The 27719-nt window shown below is 42.8% G+C and overlaps 3 protein-coding genes across 6 annotated transcripts in view; 2 read left to right on the top strand and 1 right to left on the bottom strand.

Annotated features, from left to right (window-relative positions):
• trpc5a (transient receptor potential cation channel, subfamily C, member 5a) overlaps positions 1-16604 on the top strand; it is a 56114-nt gene extending 39510 nt beyond the window's left edge. For both annotated transcript variants that reach the window (XM_088426446.1, XM_088426455.1), the window contains exons 8-17: positions 2435-2572; positions 2649-2847; positions 3186-3325; positions 5511-5711; positions 6057-6178; positions 9967-10162; positions 10245-10454; positions 10816-10857; positions 11335-11424; positions 12827-16604. In XM_088426446.1, coding sequence (XP_088282572.1) covers positions 2435-2572; positions 2649-2847; positions 3186-3325; positions 5511-5711; positions 6057-6178; positions 9967-10162; positions 10245-10454; positions 10816-10857; positions 11335-11424; positions 12827-13786 — 2298 coding nt within the window. In that variant the 3' untranslated portion in view covers positions 13787-16604. The remainder of the gene's footprint in view (positions 1-2434; positions 2573-2648; positions 2848-3185; positions 3326-5510; positions 5712-6056; positions 6179-9966; positions 10163-10244; positions 10455-10815; positions 10858-11334; positions 11425-12826) is intronic.
• A 3647-nt stretch (positions 16605-20251) lies between these two features.
• On the top strand, positions 20252-21960 carry cnpy3 (canopy FGF signaling regulator 3). The gene is made up of 6 exons (XM_088426537.1): positions 20252-20500; positions 20748-20874; positions 20965-21061; positions 21128-21250; positions 21334-21451; positions 21532-21960. Exons 1-6 carry the CDS (start codon positions 20392-20394, stop codon positions 21726-21728), a joined length of 771 nt encoding a protein of 256 aa, XP_088282663.1. The 5' UTR covers positions 20252-20391; the 3' UTR covers positions 21729-21960.
• A 2080-nt stretch (positions 21961-24040) lies between these two features.
• Positions 24041-27719, bottom strand: part of LOC148428840 (dachshund homolog 2-like) — a 43806-nt gene continuing 40127 nt past the window's right edge. The window contains exons 12-13 of one of the 3 annotated variants that reach the window (XM_088433716.1): positions 25347-25459; positions 24041-24088 (exon numbers count right to left, since the gene is read on the bottom strand). In XM_088433716.1, coding sequence (XP_088289842.1) covers positions 25368-25459 — 92 coding nt within the window. In that variant the 3' untranslated portion in view covers positions 24041-24088; positions 25347-25367. Of the gene's footprint in view, positions 24089-24746; positions 25460-25602; positions 26534-27719 lie in introns of those variants that run through there. The other 2 variants (XM_088433706.1, XM_088433720.1) reach the window with 2 other exon arrangements.

Raw genomic sequence — 27719 nt, 5'->3', positions numbered from 1 at the left:
ATTAATTACATTTATTCAAAGATAGACAAATGAATTCACTCTGCTTTGTTTCTGTTGTCGGCAAACTGGCTGCCGGGAATGTTCACAGTTAGAGGCGTTTCATGCGCCTGCTCTGGCAACGCTCTAATTCTCTGAATCATCCCTGTGTGCGTTGGGGAGCGAGCTTTTTAAAAATGCCACTTGAAAGTTGGCTGCCAGCAACTTGGATTTTGCGCTTATCGCATGGCGCAAATTCAAGCTAATTTCTGGGTCGTTTTGCATGTTTTCGCTATCCAAAAGCGGGCCTGTGCACAACTTAGTTTCCAACTCGGATGTCGCCGAACGTCAAGTGCGGTGGAAAACCAAAGAAAAGAGCAACAGCAACAGGGACCAACACCCTCATTAGCATATCGTCGCCATAGCAACAGGAAACCAAACCAGAGCCTTAGCGAGAGAAAGCGATGGGGGCTAGCTGAGGAGACTTGAGACAGTACGCTAAGGAAAAAGATACAGTAAGGAAGCACATGAGTCTGATCGCAATCAAGTGGTGGCATGAAAAAAAAGTCATGCCTCCCATGGCATTTATTCTATAGCGTCTTTGCTACCCATACCAAACCAAATCACTGGAATGTAAAAAAAAAAAATCATTAAAACATATCATTCTCCCGGCTATTGGTGATGGAGACGTAATGTTCTTTGGTGTAGAGCTGAGTAGATACCATCAGTGGAAACATGGCTTAAAGGAACTAGATCATTAAGTTTTGCACTTTTCACAGTGTACGCATATAACTTATATTTGGCCCATTGGTGCCAAATATGAGTTTTATGGTACTGACATTTCTAACTAGGAAGTAAAATGTCTCATTGGTGGGTCGTGCTTTTTACCGTGGTAGGTGCCAGGCACCCTTTATGACAGGTGTAGGGGACTCTGGTTCCTCAAGAGCCATATCCTGCCTATTTTCGATGTCTCCCTCGCATTTCAAACCTGGTTCAAATAATCAGCTCATCAGCAAGCCCTTTGGAAGCCTGATAATGATCCTGATCAATTCAATCAGGTGTGTTGAAAGTGAGACACATCAAAAACAGGCAGGATATGGCTCTCGAGGAACCGGAGTTCCCTACCCCTGCTTTATGGTGTCGTTCAATGCCGCGGGCCACGAAACATTCATCCAGCCATCATCTTGACTGCTTATCCTCACGAGGGTCGCAAAGTGCACAGAGGAGACAAAAACACACATTTTACTGACATTAAAATGCAAAACAGTGTCTCTAGACTGCACTCACTGACTCATGTCCCTATCAAATCGGTCCCCATAGGAACCAAGCATTCATAACAAAAATTCCGCCCGCGGGTGTCTGGCTGCAAAATCTCTCCTCCATTCTGTAACCAAAACAAAACTAAAAGACATGGATAAGGTGGGTGTGTATTTACCCTTACACGGGCAGTACAGGGGCGGTGTAGGGAGGTGCAAATTTCTTCTGTCCTAAGTTTTTCTCAAGTCATGTTTATATAGTCCGGAGGAACCGGTGTGCGAGGAATGCTTAGAAATGTATCAACGAAGGAAAACAACACTTTGGAGGTGAGAAATCAACATTAAACGTTAAAACAATGTTCAAACGTTAAAAGCACCAAAAAGTTGACCTTTGATAATAGTAATAGTAGATAAACCCAGGGCGAATTTTGACCAACTTGGGCTTTTTGTTGTTTTTAATGTGTGATATAAAAGGAAAAGCATCCAAAAAAACACTAGGAGGCTAAAATATTGAATTAATTGTCAACACATGACAACTTTTAATATGCCACATTACCTTATAAATACTTGACAACAGGAGCTTGAGAGGTAAACCTTATAGCTGTCAAATTTAGCCCATGTCGGGGTCATTTACTGCCATTCAAAACATATTAATGTTTCATTTTGCATTCCCTCCGATTTTTGCATTAATCCTTTCATCGGCAACTCGTGAACGGGCGCAACGGGCGAAAATTTTGTGTTGACACTCCAAAACACCGGGTGGCGCTAGCAACTTATAACATTTGCAAGCCTTTCAGACTTTAATGACTGGCTTAGCCTGGACTCCCATAATGCAAAAGTCTTCAAAAGTCGTGATACTCTAATTATGACAGACTAAATATTATTATTTCAATTCCATAAGTATATACATACTGCGTAGTTACTTTGCTATTATGACATTTTTACAATTTTTGTCCATAATACTGCCCCTCCCCAAAAAAGTAAATAAATTGTATATGTATGGATAGGGCTGATGTCACAATGCAGGAGGGGTTGAAAGTAAATAAGATTTGTATTTGGCGATGTTCTTACCTTTTCAAAGTCAGCCCAAGTTGGATGACAATGAGGCCAGGCTAGCGAAAAATCAGCGGGCACCCAGCGGTTAAACGCACTACAAACAAAAACAAAAGCACTGACGCACATCCCGACATCTGTCTCCGCAGTTTGTGGCACAGCCCAACTGCCAGCAGCTTCTGGCGACGCTATGGTACGACGGCTTCCCGGGCTGGAGGCGGCGCCATTGGGTGGTCAAGCTGGTCACCTGCTTCATCATCGGACTCCTGTTTCCCGTCTTCTCATTGGTACGCCGAAGCACGGTTTCCGGGGATACAAGCGGCGAGCCAATACTGTCGTCACCTTGCTCTTCCCTTCGCACAGATCTACCTGTTGTCTCCCAAAGGCGCTCTGGGACGCTTCATCAAGAAGCCCTTCATCAAGTTCATCTGTCACACGGCATCCTACCTGACCTTCCTCTTCCTGCTCCTGCTGGCCTCACAGCACATCGCCCGCACCAACCTGCACATGCAGGGGCCACCGCCCACTATCGTGGAGTGGATGATTCTGCCGTGGGTGCTGGGTACGTGCACACTTCCAACGCTACATTTGCTCATAATGACCTGACAGATATATTCACGGACCACATCTCTCACATGTGGAAAGTTAAATATGTGCATTTGGCCGGAGGACAGCTGGAACATTTTGAATCATTCCACTTTGGGGAACAGAGCAGGAAGTGAACAAACAGACGACTCATGGATGAATTCCAAGCGGTGATCGCATTGTCCGTGTACAGCGATTGGCTGGTGACCAGTCCATGGTACATAAAGTCAGCTAGGATAAGGTCCAGCTCCATGAGCCAACATCTCAAAAATATGCATGAGTTAGAAACTTACCAACAGCGTGTGTGTGCTTTAGGATTCATCTGGGCAGAAATAAAGGAGATGTGGGACGGTGGGTTCACAGAGTACATCCATGATTGGTGGAACCTGATGGACTTCGCCATGAACTCCCTCTATCTGGCCACCATATCACTAAAAATAGTGGCCTACGTTAAGGTAAGATCTAGTTTGTGTGTGTGTGTGCACCAGTTCTCGCGACCCCAGTGTTTGATAGCTTCGTTATTAGCTTTGTGATTTGCTACTGAGATATTTTGTATTGATACACAGTCTACAAGCAAACAAGGTGTGCTTGAAACACACAGACTCGCATTCACTCACCAGACGACGGGCCATCTGCAGCATCTGTGAGCCACTGATGATGCCGGGCCACCCTCCCACACACGCACATACACACACATAGTTTTTACACATATACTATATCACATGTACATGCGCACATCTACAGATAGCCAAGGAGCAGTTGGTGCGTTATATTTCACCTTTTGGCTACTTTTTATGGTGATATTTAAGGACATTGTAAAGTGAATTCAGATTTCTAAATACTGTACTGTACTTTATATTGGGGATTGGTCGAGATCTCACACTATGAGATCTCGCAAGATTAGAAACCCATGAGATTTTCTTTGACAGCACGAAATCTATATTCAGGTGTGCACATATTTTTTTTTTTCGTGGGTTATTCACATGAGTACCAGGACATAGTATATGTTATGCACCTTTTCTTTCTTTAAAAAATGTATTCCTTAATGTCCTTCTTAGTGTTGCTACCACATTAGCACTGTCTGTGTGTGCAAACAGCTAGCTTGCTTCCTCGAAAAGTTTCATAACTCCATCAGTCACGATTTGTCGGTTCTTTCGGGACCAAGTTTAATCCGTCAAGGGAAATCAGAAGCAAATCCTCCATCAACTGTAGTAAAGTGACAACGTAAACAATCTTTTTTACGAGAATGATACGCAGCCCAGACAGCCAGTTTGTAGAGCAAGAGCAAGAGTGATTAGCTATTGCTTCTCGACTAGCTTAATCGTTAGCAATGAATTGCATTCACATGCTCTTTTCATACTTATCAATAAAGGGTGACTGAAAATGCTCCACTCTGTATCAAACGATTTGGTCTGCTCCAGATTTAAGTGTGCTTCCAGCAATGGCATATCTTGGAGCCACTTTTGAAGGAAAAAGAAATTCAGCTCAAGCTCGATTGTTGTCATGGGTGAAAGTTAGATAGGGTAAGCAAATGTGTGAAGTGAAGCACACGACGTTATGTATTGGGGATTTCTTTCACTCACGCACATGTTAATATGTACCAGTTATGTGCACCCCTGTCTATATTCTTTTAGCTGTTGTTTTTGACACGGGTTACACAGGAAAAAGTGTTTGGCTGTTAATGCTCTGCATGATTGTAATATGTCAACAAATGTGGTGAGAACTTCAAAATAAACCTTACCAAATCAGATATTAGAACCTCATCAACGCCTTGAAATAATTGTGAGGTTTTTGGGTAATGAAAGATCAGACAAAGACTGTTTGTTTCCTTTTATGTTTATATTTGCCTACAAGATTATGTTTATATATTCACTCTAGCTTTTGTATTTCTTTTGTCTATTTGATAAAAAGAAACAAATTTGAAGACTGGAAGATAAAAATTTTAGGCAGTATTCTACAATGTATTACAACTTTTGAAAATCTTGTCTTGTCTTGTCATCTCATCTCATCCGATTTTATAAGCTTTTGCGAATCATTACTGAAAACTCTTCATTAGGTTCTCTTACCGTGATCATTTTGCTTTCGTTGCCAACTTTGGATATCTGGTGCAAATGTAACATGCGGTCGAGTCCAAATCAGTTTGAGTCACAAAGATCAGAGTCAAAGTCAAGTCGGAGCCACAAAGGTCCGAGTCCAAGTCCAAGTACAGATGCGCAGAATAGTAAACCTTAATGCAGAAAAATTCTATTGCCGTGACCAAAAAATGTGAGATATTTAATTCTGCCCAACACGTAATCAAGATTAACAAATACAAATTTTATGACTCCGTTGTTGGCTGACATGGCTGAAAGACTGCATGCTTTGGCGCTCAGTCAGGAAGGAGGACATTAATTTTCAGGGATAAAAACAGAGCTGGACCTAAGAGTGTCAATAAATATTTCTCCTATGGCCCTGTCCAATACGAGTCCAAGTCAAATCCCAAGGAGTTCGAGTCATGTCCAAGACTCGGAGTCCGATTCCGGACTAGGGTACGACGACCCTGCTTTAGAAAACCTCATTGCTTGCACGTCATAGAAAGAAAACCAGAATATCTTAAATCGTTCAGCTGCCTTCATTTCCGTGTATTTGACTCTCGGCCAGTACAACTCATCGCGTCCCAGGGAGGAGTGGGAGATGTGGCACCCAACGCTGATCGCAGAAGCTCTGTTCGCCATTGCCAACATCTTCAGCTCGCTGAGACTCATATCGCTCTTCACTGCCAACTCGCACCTCGGGCCCCTGCAGATCTCGCTGGGGAGGATGCTGCTGGACATCCTCAAGTTCCTCTTCATCTACTGCCTGGTAAGACCGAAGAGCTTTTCACCATCTTAAGAAATGCACAGGCGATGCCACTGAGCCTCAACCTTTTGTCTTTTTTTGATGGTGATGAGATTGTCTTGTCTACGCTTCATCAGGCTGGAAGACATTACAGGACTATTTCATTACACGCACAACTCATTAACCCAAACACTCCAGGGAGCTCCTGCTCCACTACCCCATTCTGACACTGCTGGTCAGACTGCATAAAGTCCTAAAAATCAATCCTAGGGAGACAACAGTGCATCTGTAGCACACACACATCTCACCTCACCTTGAGGTGAACATGAAAAGAAGACTCAAACCAAGCTTTGATGTTTCTCTGTACAGGTGCTGCTGGCTTTCGCCAACGGCTTGAACCAGCTGTACTTCTACTACGAGACCACGGCCTCAGAAGAGCCCAATAACTGCAAGGGCATCCGCTGTGAAAGGCAGAACAATGCCTTCTCAACGTAAGTGGCGGCATGGTCACGTGATCAGAGGTCATGCGTGAAAAGTGTCACTCCTGTGAACTTTGCAAAGTGCTTATTGATTCGCGTCTTAATCCAACACAGAGACCAAGCCAAGAGGACACATGCAAATTGTTCACACCCAGCTCTCATGTCGCAGTTGTGTCGTTTTGACCAGGATGGCGCTGGAAAAAGAAGTATATCTGAAGTTGTGAGGAGCAATAGAGGAACATTGCAATCTTGGCCACAATGGGGGTAATGGCATGGTAGGATAATAGTAAATTGGATTTTCTTTTTTAATGAAACATGACCTCTTAAAAAGGCCAAAAACACAGCAAAATTTGAAAGGAAATTAAAAATAGCCAATTTCCTGTTGAGAGTTTAAAGTAGGGCTCCAGTGTCTTTTTGTACGTCACAGATTTGGTGAAACGTATAACCGCAGAAAATCAGCATCACTTTTCTTAGCAAACAGCGTGTCGGCATAGCAACAGCTAATTAAAAAGCTTTGCTTCCGCTGGTTATCTTGAACATCTTGAGAAAAAACACCCATGATTTCAAGACATTTTGAAAAAAAAATCGCAACAAAAGGCCAAAAATGGAACACATTTTGAAAGAAAACTCAAAATGACTTCCTGTTTTCGGCAAAAATGTTTTGGGCTAATACCCCAACGTTTTCATAGCTCTAGATAAAACATAATAGAGTTGCTTGGTTAAAAATCTGTAGGGAGTGCCGCAGAGCCGTCGGGCTTCCTGTTAGGTCAAGTGTGTCATACATACGGCCCGCGGGCCGAGTAGAAAGGTTTAACCTGGACAGCGGGCTGTTTTTCAAATCACCGTAACCCCTGAGCTGTTTGCGCTAGCAACTTAATTCCAACGGATTTTGAAATCAGCAAATCAGGGCATTGTGTCCATACCACATACATTACGGCATGTTTCCAAATGTTGTGAGAGGCTGGGTGCATCTTATTATGTGTTCTAAAATATGTATTTTATGAACAGAAAATGTCCATTTCATGCTGCTTCAGCTTTTCTTTGCCTTTCAAAAATATATTTAAAGTTTACCCCCACTATTTGTGATGAATTGAGACCAGGCGGACACGCATAGCAAAAATTACATACAGTATATTTGATTGTCTTTAAGTTACATAGCATGATTTTTCGCTGCTGATTTTTTTTTGTCTTTTTTTTTTTTTTTAAGGAAACATTACGAGATTGTTTGGCTGAAAATCTGTAGAAGGTGCTACTGAGTCATCAGACTTCCTGTTAGCTTTAGCATATGGCTCGAGTTGACATTTGTGCAGGTTTTGGACTATTAAAGTTTTTTGCAGCTTTTGATGAAACATAATGGGTTTGCTTGGTTGAAAACCTATAGAGGTCGCTACTGAGCCTTTAGACTTTCTGTCAGGTTTAGCATATGGGTCGAAGTGACATTTTTGTAGGTTTTGAGCTGTTAAATAAACCACCAAGTTATAGCTTTGGATGAAAAATTATGAGGTTGCCTAAAAATCTGCAGAAAGCGAAAAGTTCCGTGACATTTCGTGTAGATATTGACTGTCAAAATTAGCAGTTTTCTCAGTGATCAGCGCATTGCCACAGTGTTTCACGAAAACTCACAAACTACCCAGTTTAACATCATAAAGGTCCAAACACTTTTCTCAGCAAATATGAGAGTAAATCTAGAGTCATACAAAGAATAAATCATTCAGCTGCTTGGGCCCAAACTATTCTGTGGATTTCACATAGGCGCTAGTCATCTTTAGTGCAGCTGCACATATCCAAATCCCAACGAGCATGCCAGTCACCCCGGAAATGGCAAACAGAGCAATGGCGGCCCCGAGGGCTGCGTCAACATTTATTTATTTACAATGCAAGCATTATTTGCTGTGTGTGTGTGCATCTGCGAAGGGGACAAGAAAGTAACGCCTGCCTGGATTTTGAGAAGACAACAATTCCCATCATCCCCCGTTGCTTGTCGAGCGTCCCGTTTGTTATTGTTTGGTGTGCAAATGCGAGAAAATTTTTGCACTTCCTGGTTGCGTTCGGATGTGCGACTGCCCCCGCGTCTCATCTGTCCATCACGCCGTCCTGTTGGCATGAATGTGTTGGAGTGTTTGACACGGTGATGCAACGCGTCTGCGTGAGTCGCGCATGAGGAGGCGTGAAAACAACTGGCTCCAGAACACCTCCACCACGATGACAGTTGACAACGCCGTTTGCCAGCGCCGACCACCAGAAACACCGTCGGCTTTTGACGAGCACAATGAAGAAAAAAACGGGGTGAAAAATAAGAGAGATCCCCAAAACGAGGACAGCCTGCCTCTTCATCATCACGTCGCTTCGCTCTCATTTCACAATAATGACGTGGCGGTGTCACGCTCTGTTGCCTATTTCATGGCCAGTCAACTCCCCTCGTCATTTACACCCTCGCTGGTTGCAAAACACACATGAACACACACACGCCGCCACGAGAATAAATGTCGCTGGTGAATATTTTATGCAGCACAAATATAAGCACCCGCGGGCCAACGCTCGCTCCAAGATGAGACCGAGCGCCGCCACCAATTGTTGCTTCATCAAAGATTCAACGATCCGCTGTCCTCACTGAGTGGGAGAGGCGACCGGAAGGGAAGACGAGGCAGCGATGTGGATCCAAATCTAACAGGCGAAATTCAGTGAATAGCCAGAGTCTTGCTCTGTTTGAAAAAACAAAACCTTCTCCCGGACTATTGAGTCTTTCGGTCTAAAAACGTTGTTGTCAGAATGCTATGAGGAATCCACGGGTTCAAAATAACCACGCGAGTATGATAAAGTTGAGTTCATAAAGCTTGATTCGGGAAACCTGAATTTACTTGCGGATAGAGCGGACTATTGCCTGTCAAATTGCATACGTGCATTTCACATATTTCCTAATAATCTGTTTCTAATGTCTTTGGTGGAGGTTACATAATCTGCTCATAACCTGTTACTACTGTAATGGTGTCTGAACAGAAGTGCCTCGAGGTCTTCTTTCTATTCGGGAGTCAGAATTTCCCTTCTCTGGATATTATGAAAGCAAAAATTTTCTAATTCGAACGAGGGATGGGACGAGATACAAAAAACTGAGTCAATGAGAAAAGTTTTTTGCAAAACAGTAAGGATAAAATCCTTCATTTCTCCTCTAGAGCTGAAGCTATTGAGTATTTTGATATATAGAGTTGAAATAAACACAGAAGACCAAATAACGCATTTACACTTAATCATGAATGATGAATTTTTGACAATCAACATCACTGTATTTTATATAGAGATTTTAGACAACTTTCACCATAAATAATGGTTAATGAAACAAAGCGACAACCAGAGTATACATTTGAGTCACCCTGTTTTGTTTAAAAGTGATCAGTACGAACGGCAACTGTACGCAAGTAACTTACGTCTATTAATGCCGATAAAAGGAAATGTATCTGCTCTCGCCAGATAATATAGAGTGGTTGAGCACTGCTAGCTAGAGGCTAATTAATGTTAGACACAATAAACGCTGGAAAAAGTCCAGTACAATACATCACCAGTGTAATTAAGTCTTTTTTAGCGCCTTGAATTTGCAGTTGAACATGATTTTGGAACAATGCGTTAACAAAGGAAAATAGATCTAGTGGCGTTGTGATCTCGCTAGATCTCATCATACAAAATCTGGTCCTATTCTTAGTACACAGATTTAGACATTTACCGACCGTAAAGAAAAACACTCCACAACAAGAAATGGAGGACTTGTAAGCTCACAAAATCAAAATGATCTCTGTGTCCGCCTACAGGCTCTTTGAAACTCTGCAGTCGCTTTTCTGGTCAATATTCGGTCTGCTCAATCTCTACGTCACCAACGTGAAGGCCCGCCACGAGTTCACAGAGTTCGTGGGAGCCACCATGTTCGGGACGTACAACGTGATCTCGCTAGTGGTCCTCCTCAACATGCTCATCGCCATGATGAACAACTCGTACCAGCTCATTGCCGTGAGTCTGAAAAATTCAGGCGTCGATCTTTTTGTTTGAACCCGAACCCACACTGCGCTATCAAAACACCGTCTCCGATCAGGACCACGCCGACATCGAATGGAAGTTCGCCCGCACCAAACTGTGGATGAGCTACTTCGACGAAGGGGGAACGCTGCCGCCTCCGTTCAACATCATTCCCAGCCCCAAGTCCATCTGGTACCTGCTAATGTGGCTGCACAACAAGCTGTGCGGCCGAGGCCAGCCGCCCGGGGAGGACCCGCACAAGTGCGAGAACCTGCGAGAGTTCACGGTGAGCGGCCCCGAGCCTCAGACGCACGCGTGCGAGCCGCTCCGTAAAAATAGAAGCCGTCGGACATCAGCTGTTTGTCCAGAGAGTTAAACCCAACCCGATGAACACGTTTTATAGTCTGCACACACACACGGGCATGTTCATTTCATCTGAAGTCAGCTGAGTTATATAAGCCAAGCAGCCCACATAAGTTCACAGAGCACTGCAGAGATCTGATTGTGTGTGTGTTTTCAGCTGCGTTCTTGTGTTTCTAAATTCAATCCATCCATGCATGCAATAGATGCTCTAGAGACCAGAACTGCAAATGTAACAAACATCAGTCTCTGATTGCTTGACTTTTTTCGCTCCGTTTTCTCCGTAGGAGCGGCACGCCGACAGCCTGATACAGAACCAGCATTACCAGGTGTGTATCGCAGGGTTCGTTGAAATCATATTCCCGCAGAGAATGAGAATCCACTACGAAATGGAACATTGGGTTCGGTGGCGTTAGGCTCACTTTGACGGATACTCGCGGGGAGGTGTTGAGCAAACCAAGCGTGTCGCCCCGCACGTCGGCTCCGAGCGGAGGTACTTTGTCATTGGCGGCGGCCGCTTTGAAATGCCGCCGCGTTGTCAAGGGCTCCTTGGCTGGCGCTCGACGAGCGGGCGGCGACGCATTTGGGCAGAGGCGGAGAGTGACAGCTCGCCCAGCGTGCCGCTTGGCTGCCGCAGGTGTCGTCTGTGGGCGAGCGGCGAATCTCTCGCCGAGGTCGGGGTTGACGTTTCCTCGCGCTTCGTACCAAATCCTGGCGAGATGTTTTACGAGAGGGTCATGAGATGACATCGCGCCATACCCTGAGGTTTTTAACGTCATTAAATACTAAACCGCCATTTTCAACAGGAAGTGATCCGAAACTTGGTGAAGAGATATGTGGCCGCTATGATCCGCAGCGCCAAGACGGACGAGGGCCTGACGGAAGAGAACTTTAAGGTGGGCACCGTGTCAGAGTTACCGATAATTAGAGAGCGGAGAAAAGGCAGAGACTCTGAGTCAAAATAATCTTTTGCAAAAGTGGCGGCGCGCAACAAGATCATCCGGTGCTCTCGGGTTCTCCTCTTTGTTTTATTACAAAGATTACAAAGAAGGCGGTTACAAGTTTCACAGTAATATCATATAAGAATTGTTTGTATCTGTGTGTGTGTGCCAATAGGTGTGTTTTTATGTGATAATACATATAAATATATCCACAATTATTCCATTAGAACTAGACCACTCCAAGTTTGTACATCTGGTACTGATACAACACTCCGTCCATTTGTTTTTTGCAAGTGGACGATAATAATTTGCCGGTCAGTCAGGTCGTACTACACTGTAATCGCCATTCCGCCATTGAATTTTTGACATTTCTTTTTGCTGGTCCGTCTTTCGTAAGTATGCCATTTATTTATTTTTAAAGCTGTAAATGTAAGTCCAAATAGTGGTCTGCTGAGGTTTTGTATCGTAACCGCATCTTCGGCAGTAGTGTTTTAAGTGGAAAAAAATACTCTTGCTCCCCTTAGTCGACTGCAGTTGATAATATATAATAGCCTTATTATTAGCCTTAATATGTCTACGTACATACATACATATACTGTATAGCATATAATGACATTGCTTACTGTTAGCTGGATGCTATTAAATCTATACAGCCCATTTCATTTTTTATATCTTTTTCTCCGTCTTTTTTGGCTTTGTAGTTGTTAGTTCTTCTATTCCTTCCTTTTCTTGTTTTTTTTTCTTCTTCTTCGCCTCCTCCACCTCCTTTTGGTATACAAGTCTGGCTAATGCGTGCATGCTAACTGAAGCTATGATTGGAAACGTGTGAATACATTTCTGATGGGATTTTTTTAAAAGCGCAGCAGCATATAACGTGGGTTTATAGATGTAAGGCTTGATCTGTATTTCACTGGAATACTTTTACTGGAGCTTTGTCAATGTAATCAAACATATTTTTATGGCTTTTCCGCTGGAAAGGTGGCAAGCGTTTCCATTTGGCCTTAGTAAAATGGAGGGAGGGGCCCAGAATGCCCACATACACGAAAATTCACTTTCCATCATGCTTAGTCGGTTGTTTAGTGAGAATTTCCGTCATTCGTGGTTCTGTTGGCAAAACAATTGTCCATTGATGACGGACCGAAGGACAATTATTCGGTGATGGACTGCCCGCCTCTGGGTATAATCGTCCTGCTCTGCGTAGTTTTGTACGTATAACAAATCAGGGGTCTTCTCTGACCAGAATCCGGAAATCTCAAAGAGATGTCCAAAATTAAACAGCTGACTCAGGTCCTGGAGGCAGTCAAAATCTCCCGCTCTCATCAACATCACAATCATCTTATCTTCTGTGCGATTCCAGGAGCTCAAGCAGGACATTTCCAGTTTCCGCTACGAAGTCCTGGATCTCCTGGGCAACCGACGTCCTCCTCGCCGACACTACTCCTCGTCCAGCGACATGGCTCGAGACGACGGCGGCGCGGCCTCGGAGGACGACAGCGAGCCGGGCGACACCGGCCAAAAGTCAAAGGGCGTGACCTTCACTGTGCCGCTGGAGGAGGACGACCGCCGGCCGGCGCCCGCGCTCGGCGTTTCCGCCTTGGTGCGCTCCATTTCCGGGATGAGCCGGGCGGAGCACGAGGGCGAGGTGGGCGAGGAGGAAGTCGTGGGCTGGGGGGAGGAGCTGGAAGAGAAACCAAAGAGCAACGGGCTGAAGACTATGGCGCCCTCCGCCAGCAGCGCCCTCCCCTCGCCGTCGCCTTCGTCGTTCTCCTCCTCGCTGTCCACCTCGCTGGCTCGCACCAAGAGCCGCCTGCAGCGTCTGTCGACGCCGGCGGCCAAGACGGACTCCTTCAAGCGCCTCTCCTTGCTCTTCTCTCGCTCCAAGCGCTCGCCCCTGCCCCTCCAATCCCCGCCGTCCTACACCATCTCCGACGGGCTGCTCCTCCCGCGGGGGGGGCCCTCGGACTCGGGACTGGACCGCGTGACTAGAAGCGAGACCCGCCTGAACGAGGTGGGCCGCTCCGTGGACGCCAACAGCTCCTCCTTCTCGCCGCGGAGAACAAACGGACGCGACGCGCTCCTGACGCTGCCCCCGCCTCCCCCTTGCCCATGTCAGTCGCTGCACTGCACGTCCAACATGTCCGAGTCCAGCTCGCGCCTCTTGGACTCCAGCGAGGACATTTTCCAAGGCGGCGGAGTGGAGGCGGCGGCGGGCGGCGGCGGGGTGATGATGATGATGGGCGGGTGGGTCGGACCCTGCGATGACGTCATCGAGGACACCTGCGAGGTCGTCGAGGACTCGGTCAGCACGCAACTATAGAAGCGCGTTGGGCTGGCCTGACTTTTTGTTTGCTCCAGCACGTTGCACAGGGATGAAGTCCAAGAGCCGAGGCTGGATTTACACCGCGGGTCGAAACGCCCGCTTCCCGGCGAAAGCCCGAATCTCCTCTTTCTATTTACCAGTGACACATATCCCACATCACTGTGTTTACATTTAGCGAACACATGAACCGAACCGCATGCGCGCACTCTCGACATGCACGTTAACACCTACGCGATGTCTCACCTCGAATGTACAGTACATATTGACATCTCGTTCGATTCAGCTCCGACGTACACCATATTTAATCATTTATGCTTTTGCTGTCGTTTACAGCGGCTGTTTTTTCAATGCTTTTGTTTGTGCACTTTGACGACAGAAGATCCAATCTTTCCTTGGCATCCGGTGATAACGCAGAAGCCTGATTCCTATCTGGTGATATCCAATTCCATGCATTTTTTTTCCCTCTTCTGTGCCAAAACGTTTGTAATTGTCGCTTGAACCATGTTGTGTAAATCCAGCCTTTGTTGGCCGCCATTTTGCCATTGGGAGGGACATGCGACGGTTGTATCGTCGTCCGTGTCAAGTAACCCAAACAAAGCAAGGCAAAAGTTTTTTTTTTCTTTTCTTTTTTTTAAGACAACTTCTGGAATTCTGGGTTTAATCCACAGCTCATCTTTGCGTGTTCTCTACAAGCCTGTGAGCGTTTTCTCCTGGTCGGCCGGCATGTTAGCATCATTTAAGACTCTGAACCGTCTATAAATAGGGGTGTCCCAATTCATTACTGAAATCATATATCGATAAAATATCAGCCCAGTACTTTTTGTTGTTTTTTGACACTTTTTTTACAAGAAGCCCATTCCATATTCCACTCCTGCTCTTCTTTCCAGCATCCAGATGTTAATTTTTAAGATTGCATTTCCTCATACTTACTGTTGCTGACTGCAGTGTTTTGTTTAAATAGTAGCACCTGATCAAGTCTCTTCCTAAATTTCATCCTAAAAAATAAATCAAAGTATGTATCATTCCTGCCGATGTTGTAACAATATCGGTATCGGACAGTACTGTGATTGCATCGGGGCACCCCTATTTCTAGCTGAATATTCAATCCAGGGAGTCAATCGGTTCGAATTTGTGGACAAAATGGATGGATGAATGTCCCGTTTAAAGGAAAAGGCCATTGTTTTTCCCCAAGCGCAATTAGCGGCTCACTTTATAGCACCGACTTCCTTCATCAATATATTAGTGCACGTGCTTGCTAAAACATGCGCGAATTAGCTCGTTCAATCATAAGCGAGATAGCCAATCCTGATCGTTTTTTCGCTTTATCACCTTTTCACTTGGCAATAACGCTGCATCATTCACATGGAATAGCTTTTTTTTTTTTTTAGGAATGTGTGCCATGATGTACGTAAAACGATACCGACAGAAGTCAACGAGCATCTTTGTGAGCGGTGCAAAGCGGACAACGTCAACGTCAAGGAGGACGGAAGAAGTTAGGGAATGACAAGGACAAGGCCGTTTTCCCTTTAACCACTTTACGCGGCCTGTTAAGCCCACGAGAATGGAAGTACCAGAACTCATTTGAACGTAGCCTGAAGAGACAAATCTAAAAGGACAAAGGGACCCCGCTTCCCCATTACACTGTTGTGATAACCTGCACCCCCTTTCCCCTCTTTCTTTCTGCACCCTGCAGGGCCAAGGAACGACATTCTACCCCAATAACACTTATATTAGTAATACTTACATTAATAATAATAACTATATTAATAAGGACTACTCTGGTTTGTCTTTTGCTTCTTTTTGAGTTGCCTCCAGGATTGTGGCTCCTCGTTCGGTTCTTCCTTGACTTTGCCCCACTTGGAGCTGCTCAATAAATTATTGGACTTGGAAAGGAAGTAGCGGTGTAGAGGGTGTGAGTGATGAAACGCAGCTTGTGGAGACTTTGTGTCCATTTATTGGCTAATGGCAAGCAATCGAAAATGGTGAGGGGGATGTTACCCCCTAATAATAATATAACACATTTCCCTCCATGCAGTTTTTTTGGGGGGTAAACAAATTGCCTCTGCGCTAGGGGTGCCAAATGTATGGCTCGCGGGCCAGATCCGCGCCTCAGAGGCGGTTTAATCTGGCGAGCAAAATGATTTCCAAGAACAAAACGAACAATATAACTGCTTAACTGTGACGCTTATCTCAAGGCACCAATCTGTGCATAAGTGGCTACATAAATGCTAAAGATATTTTTCATCACATATTATAGATATTTTACATCACAAAGGTAAATACAATTGACTAAATACAATTGATTCACTGCCAATGATGAGAATTCTTGTCTTTAAAATAGCAATAAGAAATCATAAAATTCTGGTCAAATACGTTTTTTTATGGTGAGGAGCTAACACCCTTGACTATTGCTTACCTAACTTAAGCCAATAGCGCACTGTTGTGATAACAGTGACCATTGGATGGCAGTGTTCTTTCACTTATAACACAGCTATTATCTACATGCAATTCAAAGTAAGGAATGGAAGTCAATCTTTCATATGATACCACCCATATTAACATAGAGATGGCACACAATATTCTGTCAGAAAGATGAGTGAAAATGTTAAATACACTGGCAATCTAGAGGGTTCCTTTTCCAATGATTGGCAGTAAGTTTAACTTTTTTTTTTAATCTTTTTAAATTTTTGTTATTTGCTGAACTGAAACATTTGCCTATTCAGTCTTTTTGTGCTCTAAAATTTAAATACGTAATACTTTTGTCAAATACTGTGGCATATTGCTGCCAAATAACAAATAAAGTGAAGGAAAGAGCTTCCATATCCCTGTCTGTTAGAAAAGTAGAGCTTTGCTGCCATCTTGTGGCATTTGTCCCTTTTGCGGTATTTTGACCGTTTTTGGGTCACTTCCACATCTTCCACATCATCCTGGCAATATTTGAGCCAAGGCACACTCCTGCTAGTGTGATAACTAAGTGGGAACACCATATTGACATCATCTGGGTGAAATTTCAGTTCCTTAATGGATGTAAAGATCAAAAGGATTGGCCAAAATACCGCACAAGGTTAAAGGCCATTATAAACCTTTTAGAGCGCTAGCCAAAATCCTAAATCCTTTAGACAAGTGTAAGACTTACATTGAAGCAACAAAACTCCGAACCACCAACCGCGTCACCCCAAAATGTGTGCCCGTAACCACGGCAACCCGCACGCCAGCTCGACGCAGCTCAACCGGACGCCGCCGAGGGGATTTGGGGATGCTCGGCTAAGTGCGCTCTGTGTGTTTATTAATTGGCTCACTCACGTGGCGCTTCTCCACGTCGCCATGGTGACCGGCCCGGGTGTCGCTGCCGCGTAACCGGCGGGGCGCCTGGCCGCACCGATTTGACGATCGATCGCACCTCGCCAATCGCCGTAAAGACTCGCAGCCTCGGGGCACACCGTTTTTTTCCCCCTGCCAATGAGATATGAACACACAAATCGATCAGTATTGATCACTGTAAAAGCTCCCTTGATAGGTGAGCACACACACACACACAAAGATGAGGATCAATCACTGATAGAGTCAATATTTGTAACAGCGGTCTGATTCCCTCATGTGTGTGTGCGTTGTCTCATTTGCTTTCGAGACAAGACAAATCTTCAGCGACACACACACACACTCACGCATTTTGACAGCAGTGTCTCTTGAGGGAGGGGGTCATCGTGTTTTATTCACGCAAACACACATGTGCCCACACACTCACAACACACACACTGAGGACACTTTACTGACTTTTTGCTACAAGATTTATGTTCCTACAAGATGGGGAAAACAAGGGCAAATTCACACCTCGCACCAATAAACCAATAGTGTGTGTGTGTTTGTGTGTGTACATTTGACCTATTATAGCACCAAAGTAGTGACATAAAAAATATATATGTGGCATTTAAACTGCACCACCACTCCAACCCCTCGGGACCCATATGGCGAAATAATAATAAAAAAAAAAAAAAGAGCTACAAGTGTCAAACAATTCAGCCTCTCTAAATACATGCCCGAGAGAGAAGCTCTCACTCAACCACACACGCGTTTATACGGCTATACTTGAGTAGTATTGGTAGTAAAGCATTACAAAAGTATTGTTATTACTGTAATGCATTACTTTTTACAGTAACGCGGCAATGTAATAAATTATACACAAAAAATAGTGATATTGTACACGTTACAAATGGGAGTAAAGTAATGCATTACAATGCATTTTAGCCTGAAAGTGGTGTTTTTTTTTCCCCGAAATTCGCCCAAAATACTGTGAGATCGGAGGAGAAAAGTCAGAGGCAAAATGTTTACTTGCTGATCTACTACAGCTGAGATAAAACGGCAGGTTGAATATGGACAATATGTACACAAGTTCTAAGTAGGCTTCTTTTTTTTTCATTGGTTTGCACTCAGAAAGTTAGCTGTGTTGCCCTGTGTGCCAAATTTTGGGTGAATTGGGTGAAATTCTTTAAATATATTTACTTTATTTATTTTAGTTCATTCTTGTTATTTCTAAGTACTGTATCAAGCCTTGAAGCCTTGTTTATATACTGCTTGGTTAAAAGAAGAGAAGTAAATAGACATGTTTGACCAAACATGATGAATAATCCTGCTTTCAATATCGACCAAAATAATCATGATTATTCTGGCCATAATCCACGCTACCATAGTTCCAATTGATTTACTTGATTTACATGATACAAAAGCAATCATATATTCTTTATCTTCTGTATAGAATGACTGATATGAATGCTGCACTGATGTGGATTATTAAAAGCCAAAAAAATGTTGACTTTATTCAAGATTTTGATATTCGGCAAATGGATCATGGACCAACTGGCAAAATCCCTAGCTTCACCAACTGATTTTTTTTTTCTTGCACATAGTGTGTGAACGACATTAACCCCACATTGTGCGACTGCTGAAAGTGCTTTTTGCTGCGTCTAGAGCACGTGTGATTGTGATGCTCGTATTACTGAGAGAGACATGAGGGTTTTTCGCACAAAGCTCTTGTGTGGGCCGCGTTGCTGAACAGGAACCAGCTCTCATCTTTTCTTTCTCTGCACGCCGCATCGAGCGCCCCTCCACCAACTCAGTGTCAACTTGCTCTATGAGACACACGCTCTGCCAGGACGCGCGTGTGTGCGCGGACGTACAGTACGTCACCGGGAGCCGGCTGTCCTTTTGGCAGGCTGCAACAGCATGATGAAGCGCCTCATAATAAAAAAAAAAAAGAAAGAAAAAAAAAAGAAGAAACGGCTGGAGAACAGTCGTCTTTGTCTCCCATGGCGAAAGGACAAACGAAAGTCCAGGATACGGTCAAGAATTTTTAAATATAACTTGCTATCACAGATTTCTCACTATCTCATGGGATTTTCCGGCTCACATGGGAATAAGTGCGAGACAGAAGGAGAGCTGTAGAAGATGTAGACTGTCCAAGTTGGGAGATCAAACTTAGAAAGGACAACGTGTACTGCATTTTTTAGTGTAAAATTTTCAAGCTAAATTAATATGGCCTAACACTGCTGTTTTAAAAAAAATGTAATCCCTCTACAGGTGGTCAAGGATGAAAATATTTTTTTTCTGTTAAAATTGAAAATATAAGCATCACAAGCACATTCAACCACAAACTGCGCTTTCACAACTGACTGTTAGCCAGCTGCTATCCCGAGCGATAAACAGACAAATGTGCACACTCAATCACTGACACCCACGCCACTCAGTCACAGATACATGTGTAAAACAAGAGGATATAGGATGAAAACAGCTGCATCTCATGTGCATATTTTGTATTGGAGTTGTGCATAGCACTTTGTGTACATACATACATTAAAACACACACACACACAATATATATATATATATATATATATATATATATATATATATATATATATATATATATATATATATATATATATATATATATATATATATATATATATATATATTTATATAGAATGATTGCACTTGGCACAATAAACTGCAAAAGTTGTCTCTTGTGATTATAACATATCAAACATCCCAAATTAGACGTTCTTGTTTTTCGTCAGTTACGATTTATTTGTAAATGTATTCCACGTGCTAGCTTATTACTGAGGCCAGCCACTAGTTTTAGTAATTAATTGTATTTATAGTCTTTCCTTCTAGCTGCTCAAAGAAAACAAAAATGTTAAGACGTAAAATACCAAAAAAAAAGGGAGGGGGGGTGTGGACGTAAGAAACAAGACTATAGTGTTTTACTTTCCATACTCACCCTTAAACAACAAACAATCCAATCTTCGCGACAAACGTACTTTTTTTCCTGTGTAGACAGCGCCCTCCTGTGGATTTTTATTTTAAAGGGCACGCAATGCGCCTGACGGTATCTGCGTATAGAAACACCTCTTCCTGTCAGTCTTGCCTCCTCACTGGTCGAGCTGGTGCCACTTCTTTCTCTCTGATTGGTTGGCGAACAGCCGAAACAGGAAGTGTACTCAGTTGCGATGAACCACCGAATGGGGGATAAAACAATCCGTTAATGAAACTTTAAAACGGACAAAACGTGCGTGTCTTTGAGACCGAGTCCAACAAAGGCAAGCAGGATGACTTTAGTGGCTCGTTTTTGCCTTTTGGTGACCGTCGCCGCGGCTGGGACGGCTGCAAAGACCGACGGCGACGACGAGTGGGTTCATCTCCCGGACAATTGTGAAGGTAACTGACCATCAACTACTAACAACCCACAATGCACTTCTACTTACCGGAAACAATAGGTAAATACGAAATAAGTAAAGAACACGTAAAATGTACAGTGATATCCCGAATTATGCCTTGAAAAGAAAGCACTGGGCAAAGAAATTTACAACACAATTATTTACTTCCTGTTTTTTAATGTAAAAAAAAAAGATTCGAAAAAAAAGATATGATAAAATATCCAAATGTTGTATTAATTTGTTTTTAGTCTGCAAGTTTGTCAGCATTGAGATGAAGTCCGCCTTCGATGAAACGGGGAAGACCAAGGAAGTGATCGACCGCAACTATCGCTTCATTGACAGCAAGGGAGCTCCTCCCATCAAATATGTCAAATCGTAAGTATGCAGCATTGCGCATTCGTGCAAACTATTTTGCTTCGCCTCAAATCCTCATTTGAAGCCCGTCTTTCCTCTGTCTGTCCACAGCGACCTGCGCTTCATTGAGGTGGTGGAAAATGTGTGTCAGAGGCTTCTGGAATACAACCTGCACAAAGAAAGAAGCGGCAGCAATCGCTTCGCCAAGGTGAGTTGCACTTCCCAATAAATCAATGGCTGTTTAATTGCTCCAACTAGAAATTTGTGTATGAAGGGCATGTCCGAGACCTTCTCCACCCTTCACGGCCTGGTCAATAAAGGCGTCAATGTGGTCATGGACATTCCATATGAGCTGTGGAACGAGACATCTGCGGAAGTGTCGGACCTCAAGAAGCGGGTAAATCTGCGTATGAGAGGGTGGGGAAAAAAAACGATAAAAGATATGTTGAAATTACTTCTAAGCATGTGTGTGTGTGTTAGTGTGACGTGTTGGTGGAGGAGTATGAGGACGTGATTGAAAACTGGTACCGGGGCAACCAGGAAGAAGATTTGACTACCTACCTGTGTGAGAAGCATGTGCTCATAGGACAGGACACAGGTGAAACACAAAGACACACAATGAGGACAGCTACAGTATGTCCCTCTGAAGCTGCTTGAGACTGTGTGTTTTTTGTCCAGCCTGCTTGAAGGAGGAGTGGAGACCAAAAAAAAAGGGAGACCACGCGGCCATTGGGGAAGACAAGAAAAAGAAGAAGAAAAGGGAAGGAGTTGACGGCAAGAAGAAAACTGAGAAGAAAGTAAAGAAGAAAAAGGCGGAGAGGACAGAGGGAGTTCAGCCTCAGGTGTCTCTATCCGAGACAAAGACGGAGCTGTGAAGACTTTGTGAAGAATGCTTGCAGGAACGTTTGCTACAATGAAGTCATAATTATACTACACTGTAATTTTAATGGTCATGCCGGATGTGTGTGTGTGTGTGTCTACGCTGCTATTTAAGGTACATGTGTGCGTGTGTATTTCCTACTGGTTTTTGTTGTGTTCTCTGTGAACATATCTGCTTGATTGTGCTGCATTTCTGTCTTTCAATAAAGTTTTATATATATAAAAATATTCATTACCTTTGGACTTGATTGCAGTGTGGTAAAATTTACGACTAGTCGTTTTTTACAGCATTACACCTAAAACATGGAAAGTTGTTTATAAACAAAGTATTTGCCCTTGTGCTCAATTAAGCTTATTTCAGCATTTTAAGTATTATTTAGCCCTTGAAGATATATCAAATCTCATTTGAATACAATTCTAAAGTATTCCCTCATCTGTTTACATGTGGAAACTCGTTAGCAATTTAAAAGTGTTCCGTTGCTAGCAGTTCTCCACATACAGTAGCTTAATGAGCAAAACATGCTTGCTTCAATCACTCAAACTTTACTGTAAAACTTACACAATACGTAACTAACACCAAAATATTCAACTAAATCTGATCATTTTGTCTGACAAAAGTTCGTTACTGTATTGCTAGCATAAATGGCGTATCTGTAAAGTGCTATTTAAGGTACATAGGTGTGTATTTCCTACTGTGTGTGTGTGTATGTATGTGTGTGAAAACATGTTTTGTGCATTGTTTTTTTTTTGCAGGATTACGCCTATAAATGCCTTTAAACACAATTTTGTGTTCCTTAGACCTTGTTCAGTTGCTAGCAGTTCTCTACTGAGCATAACAGTATAATTCGTCATTCAAAAATGTATTGCAAAACGTACACAAAATACAACCAAACAAACATGTTGATAGTTCCGTATGAACGTCCACTACTTTACTACTAGCATTAGCGAGTTACTAATGGGGGGGGGGGGGGGGGGGGGGGGGGGGGGGGGTAAAATGTCACGTCTTTACTCGGAGAAGCCAGAGCTAAACAAATTGTCAATGTAATTACAACTAATCACCACTTGAGAGCGCCAGACTTCAGCTTTATGCATCGATGCCAAGTGAACAGGCAGTCGTATTGATACACCGGCCTTCGGTTGGGACTCGACCAACTTAATCCACTGCTGAAAACCAGCACAATCGCGTCAAAAAAAGATTAAAACCGGTTTTATTAGCTTTAAAGCGATGACATTTTGAACACAAATAGTGGTGCAAAAGTGTGAGCAATATCGCAAAATTCAGATAAATGATTTCGCCTCGGTTAAAAAACAAAATAAAGCTGATTTAAATGACACTGTCACACTGCGTGTCCCTTTGTCACCAGCTCACCACTTGAAATCTCTTTGGCACAAGGGAGCGCAAACACGCTAACGTGCTAATCGCGGGGCTACATGGCATTTGGAGCAGAAAGGTGTGACATGCAAGCTTTCACACTGGCCAACATTTGCATACACACACAAATATACACACTCCTCGGGGCCTGCCATGAATAACAGCTGACCTTTGCACATTTAGGCTGTGAAATGACAGGGAGGCGAAAGGGAGGGCATTGTGATCACACCTTCCACTCAAGTCATCTTTGACGCTCCATCCAAGAAAACAAATAATCACGTTTGCGAGTGCCATCGCGTGGTTTTGTTCACGTCGTGTTGGTGTTTTGCGTCAGCGCACCGCCATCCATCAAATGAACGTTGGCGGACGACAGGAGGAACGAAAATACAAATCTTGCGAGGCGCGCTGCCATCACACCATTTTTTTTTTTAACACTGTGGATCCCTTTCATAATTTTGGGAATTACACTCTTGTCTGATTTTTGTCATTTCTCAAACTTGGTGCACTTTTTTTTATTTGCAACGCCAGCCACCAACCATGAGGTGAAAACAAAATGACCAACAATAAACGACGTATGTGAAGGATGGACAAAGCTGTGAGATGTGTGTGTACAGAGAAAAGGTTTATTAGTTTTGACACGCGCGCATGCGCACGCACACACACCTTGTATTCCTGGGCTGCGTTTTGGGAGGAAATTCCCATCCTAATTTTCCTGCTCAAGACTGTAATGAAGACTAATGATGGAGCAAAGTGCCCATTTCTTCCTCCGTCATGTCTTTCTCTTCTTCGTCTTTTTCATCCTCGCAAAAATCATGAATGTGCAGCACATGGGTTTTGTCTTCATGGGGTGGTTCTTGAGCTGAACGATTAATTGATTTTATATATATATATATATATATATATATGTATATTTATTTTATTTTTTTTTGTTTTGTTTTTTTCAGGGCGTAGCTATATTGTGGAGAGACTTGCTGTGACGGTTTCCTGCATGCCAGACAGACGAGGTAACTATAAATGCACTTGCCATGTATGTGAAACTATTGCAGTACAGAAATGTACTTATATCTTAAATGATTAAAGCTTATACAGTAACCGAACAGATACCCATTTCCATCCTTTGAAGCCTCGCAGCAGCCGCGGTCATATTAGCGATGTCCCGAAATCGAAATTAAAGTCAAATCTGTACATGATAAAACATGATAACAATGTAAGTTTACATTTGAAATACTTGTACCATTTTATTATAAAAGAAATCTAAGTAAGAGATTTGCTCCTCTGTCTTGGAGGAGCAAGACCGGCCTCCTTGTTTTATGAATGAGACCGCCCGACCGGCCGACGCTTCAAGATGTGAAGCGAGAGTAGATTCCAACTCCTGCCGTCATACAAAATTGACTTTAATTTGACTTCTAATATGGCCGTGGCTGGCGCGAGACTTCAAGGTTTAATCATTTAAGTATATATGTGTAGAGTTCTACAGTAATATTTGTCTTAAATAATATGCATAGAATGAAGACTTTTCACATTAAAAAAAGATATTTAGATAGTCATTCTGGGGGGCACTATGTCACAGTTTTCACTTATCGTGGGTTTATATATATATATATATATATATATATATATATATATATATACACACACACACACACACACACACACACACACACACACACACACACACGTGTGTATAAATTGCTCATGTATTGCCCAGATAAGTTACTTAAAAGACGCAGGTCACATGTTGACATATTCATTAGTAGCGTGGAAAGTGATTGAAGTCACAGATGTTTGAATTATTGATGCCTTTTGATTTATGACTTACAGTATGTTCTTACGCCACACTTTTTTATTAGAATGTTTTGAGTAAACAGTTCAAAGACTGCAGCTTGAAAAGGGTAAAACAAGTTTAATTTGAGCAGATAAATAAGCTGCTTTTCATATGAATCCAATGTTGTCTGGATTTTAGCATAAGCCTCACCTAAAAATCTAAATCATGTATGCACTGTATAATAAATCTTACATCTTTCATTGTAATAAAGATTAATTTATTGCTGGCGGTGGTAAAAAACAAAATAAACGGGCGGAGGACCTTAAAAAATAATTACTTGAAGCCACAATCGCAAATCTTTTAGCGTTTTTTGTCAAAGTTGTCTAGCATTACCGCGGTTACCGGGACACCTTCAAGCATTTGTTTGTGGTCCCTCCCCTTCCTCCTCCCTTCATTTTCTCTCGCATGGTTACTCACATCCTTCACGCCGTCACCTCTTCATCCCTCCTCATTCCTTCCATCATCTCCCGTCCATCCCTCCTCATCGCGGGGCCGCTCGCCCCCCGCCGTCCATCGCTCAGCTCTCGGGGCTTCCATTAGGAGGAAATGGAAAAAGTGACATCAGCTATTTGGTAAAAGCGATGGAGACGGAGAGCCGCGGAGGTAGGAGGAGACGGCGGTGCGCTGGCAGAGGAAAGGCCGCGCGTTCGGCGGAGAAGAAAAGAGCAGCGAGTGCGCGTCACCCCCCGTGGTCGTCATCGTGTATATTTGCAGTCACAAACATGAAAGCCAAAGAAAGAAAACAACAAAAAAACCAGCCAGTGTCACTTCTATCTACACACACGAGCCATTCCTGTACATTTCCGATTCACAAGGAACAAAAAGAGTTCGCACCAGCAATAAAGAAAATAAAAAAGTGCAGGTGACCGACGTTACAAAGTGGAGCCGAGCCGCGCTTGATTTGCGCACCTGCTGGGCGAAAAGGAAAGGAAAAGTGCTACTCAAGTCACGTGGAAAACTACTACTTCCTGCTCAGGTTGAGGATAGAATACTCTAAAACGCACTTCGTTGGAATAAAAACAAAAGTCGTTTTTTGTTTTTTTTTTAAACATGTCCTTCGAAGTGATAGAAAAAGCTTCATTGAGTTCAAGATGAGGAGTAAAAGGTGTGTTGAGGGTAAAACCGTTTTCCAATATTTTGCTTTGTTTGGAAAAGAAAAAAATAAGGAAATGAGACGGGACCCTCCAATCCCAGTACGTTATTGTTTTTTTTTTTTTTTTTTTTGACAGTCTTCTTCCAGCACCAATGTTCTGATTCCCATCCAATCTGAGCGGGCCAGCCAATGAGGCGGACTTAAGTTCTGCCAAATCCGGTGCTGTAGCGTGCGTAAATAGAACGAGGTCATATTTTGGTCCGTTCCTCCCAGCATGCTTTGCGCGGGAACCACAAAAAAAAAGAAAAAGTAAAAAGAACAAAAATGGGGCGGGAAGGAAGTCGCATGACAGAAAGTGGAAGGAAGATTTTTTTTTTTTTTCATCTTCTTTTCTGATGATGGGGCATCACGTTTAAAAAATTTGCATCCCGCCCAGGAAGGATGCGGCGGTGGAGGGTGGGCCCGTTTTGTCACTAGAACATGATGGTGGTCTTCAGAAAAGCCCGAGATTCTGAATTGGAGACAAAACAAAACCATCAGTAAAAAAGACGCTCTTTACAGTATCGAAAGGTTTAACGTTTAGCTCATTCTATCCCAAAGACATCATTTTACGTTTTTTTTTTTTAAAGTCCAAAAAATTGGCTACGTGAATTAAGTAATTGATCACTAGGCAATAAATACTACGATAACCAAATTATTTTAGGTAATTAAGTTAGTATTTACCTCCATTTTTTATGAAAATTAATTTATTAACAGCCACTTTAGATCTTCCTTTAGCCAAAACACTTGAAAAAAAAAATGTAAAAAAAAAAACGTAAAAATATGTAAATATGTGTCATTACTTTTCAGGGCAACCCAAAAATGAGAAGTTTATTATTGGCACAGCATTGTGAAAGAGAGGAAGCTGTTTTCAAAACTTTTGCTCAGTATTTCATAAAATCAGCACAAGCTTGTGTTGACGTTTTGGCCCCATGCTTGCTTTCCATACATTAAAACAGCAATGGTTAATTTAATTATATATATATATATAATATATATATGTATATATATGAATGAAAGGGGGAAAGATTAATCAACAAATCAAATTGTAAAAAAGATCTTTGTTTTGTTTAGAAGCCTTGTTGTTGAAGTCAAGTTTATTTATTCAGCACATTTAAAAACAACCTCAAAGGGCTGACCGAAGTGCTGCATAGTTACTAAAATACCGAACAATTTATTGGGCACAAATATAATAATAAAACAGTAACAATATAAAACAGAGTGTAAAAAAAACAGTTTAAAACAGACAGACAGACAGCCTCTCCGGTAAATATTCTCAATTTATATATCATAAAGCAGATGGTGTTTTTTTTTTTTTCCCCCAAACAAGACTGCTATGCATCATCTGCTTTAAACTAGAAAACGATGAATATTTTTGCCGATTTTCTGACAGATGTGACAGACCAAAACCAGAGCCGAATCCTACTTAAATGCACACATACAGCGCATATATTTTTCACGTAGCCATCGACACAAAATTTGCTGAATATAAAACTGGGGTTAATTGTATGTTGTTGCCGCTTCCTCTCCCTTTATGGCTGCGATCTCAGATCTCATCTCAGCAGCCTCTCTCACGCAAACACACACGCGCGAGCACGCCTTCCTTTCCCCCTGCGGTGTCATTGTTTTCTGCCAACGTTGCAAAGTGTTTACATTTT

The sequence above is a fragment of the Hippichthys cyanospilos genome, chromosome 1, assembly GCF_059441005.1.
Source record: "Hippichthys cyanospilos isolate Australia breed blue-spotted pipefish chromosome 1, RoL_Hcya_1.0, whole genome shotgun sequence".
Taxonomy (NCBI): Eukaryota; Metazoa; Chordata; class Actinopteri; order Syngnathiformes; family Syngnathidae; genus Hippichthys; species Hippichthys cyanospilos.
The sequence above is the reverse complement of the archived record's forward strand: the minus strand, read 5'-3'. Positions and strand labels throughout refer to the sequence as shown.

Bases quoted from the DNA above. Each gene is read 5' to 3' on its own strand.
- cnpy3 (XM_088426537.1), top strand. From the start codon at position 20,392: ATGACTTTAGTGGCTCGTTTTTGCCTTTTGGTGACCGTCGCCGCGGCT. The intron at 20,501-20,747 runs GTAACTGACCAT...ATTTGTTTTTAG, and splicing joins TCTCCCGGACAATTGTGAAG to TCTGCAAGTTTGTCAGCATT. The intron at 21,251-21,333 runs GTAAATCTGCGT...TGTGTGTGTTAG, and splicing joins TGTCGGACCTCAAGAAGCGG to TGTGACGTGTTGGTGGAGGA.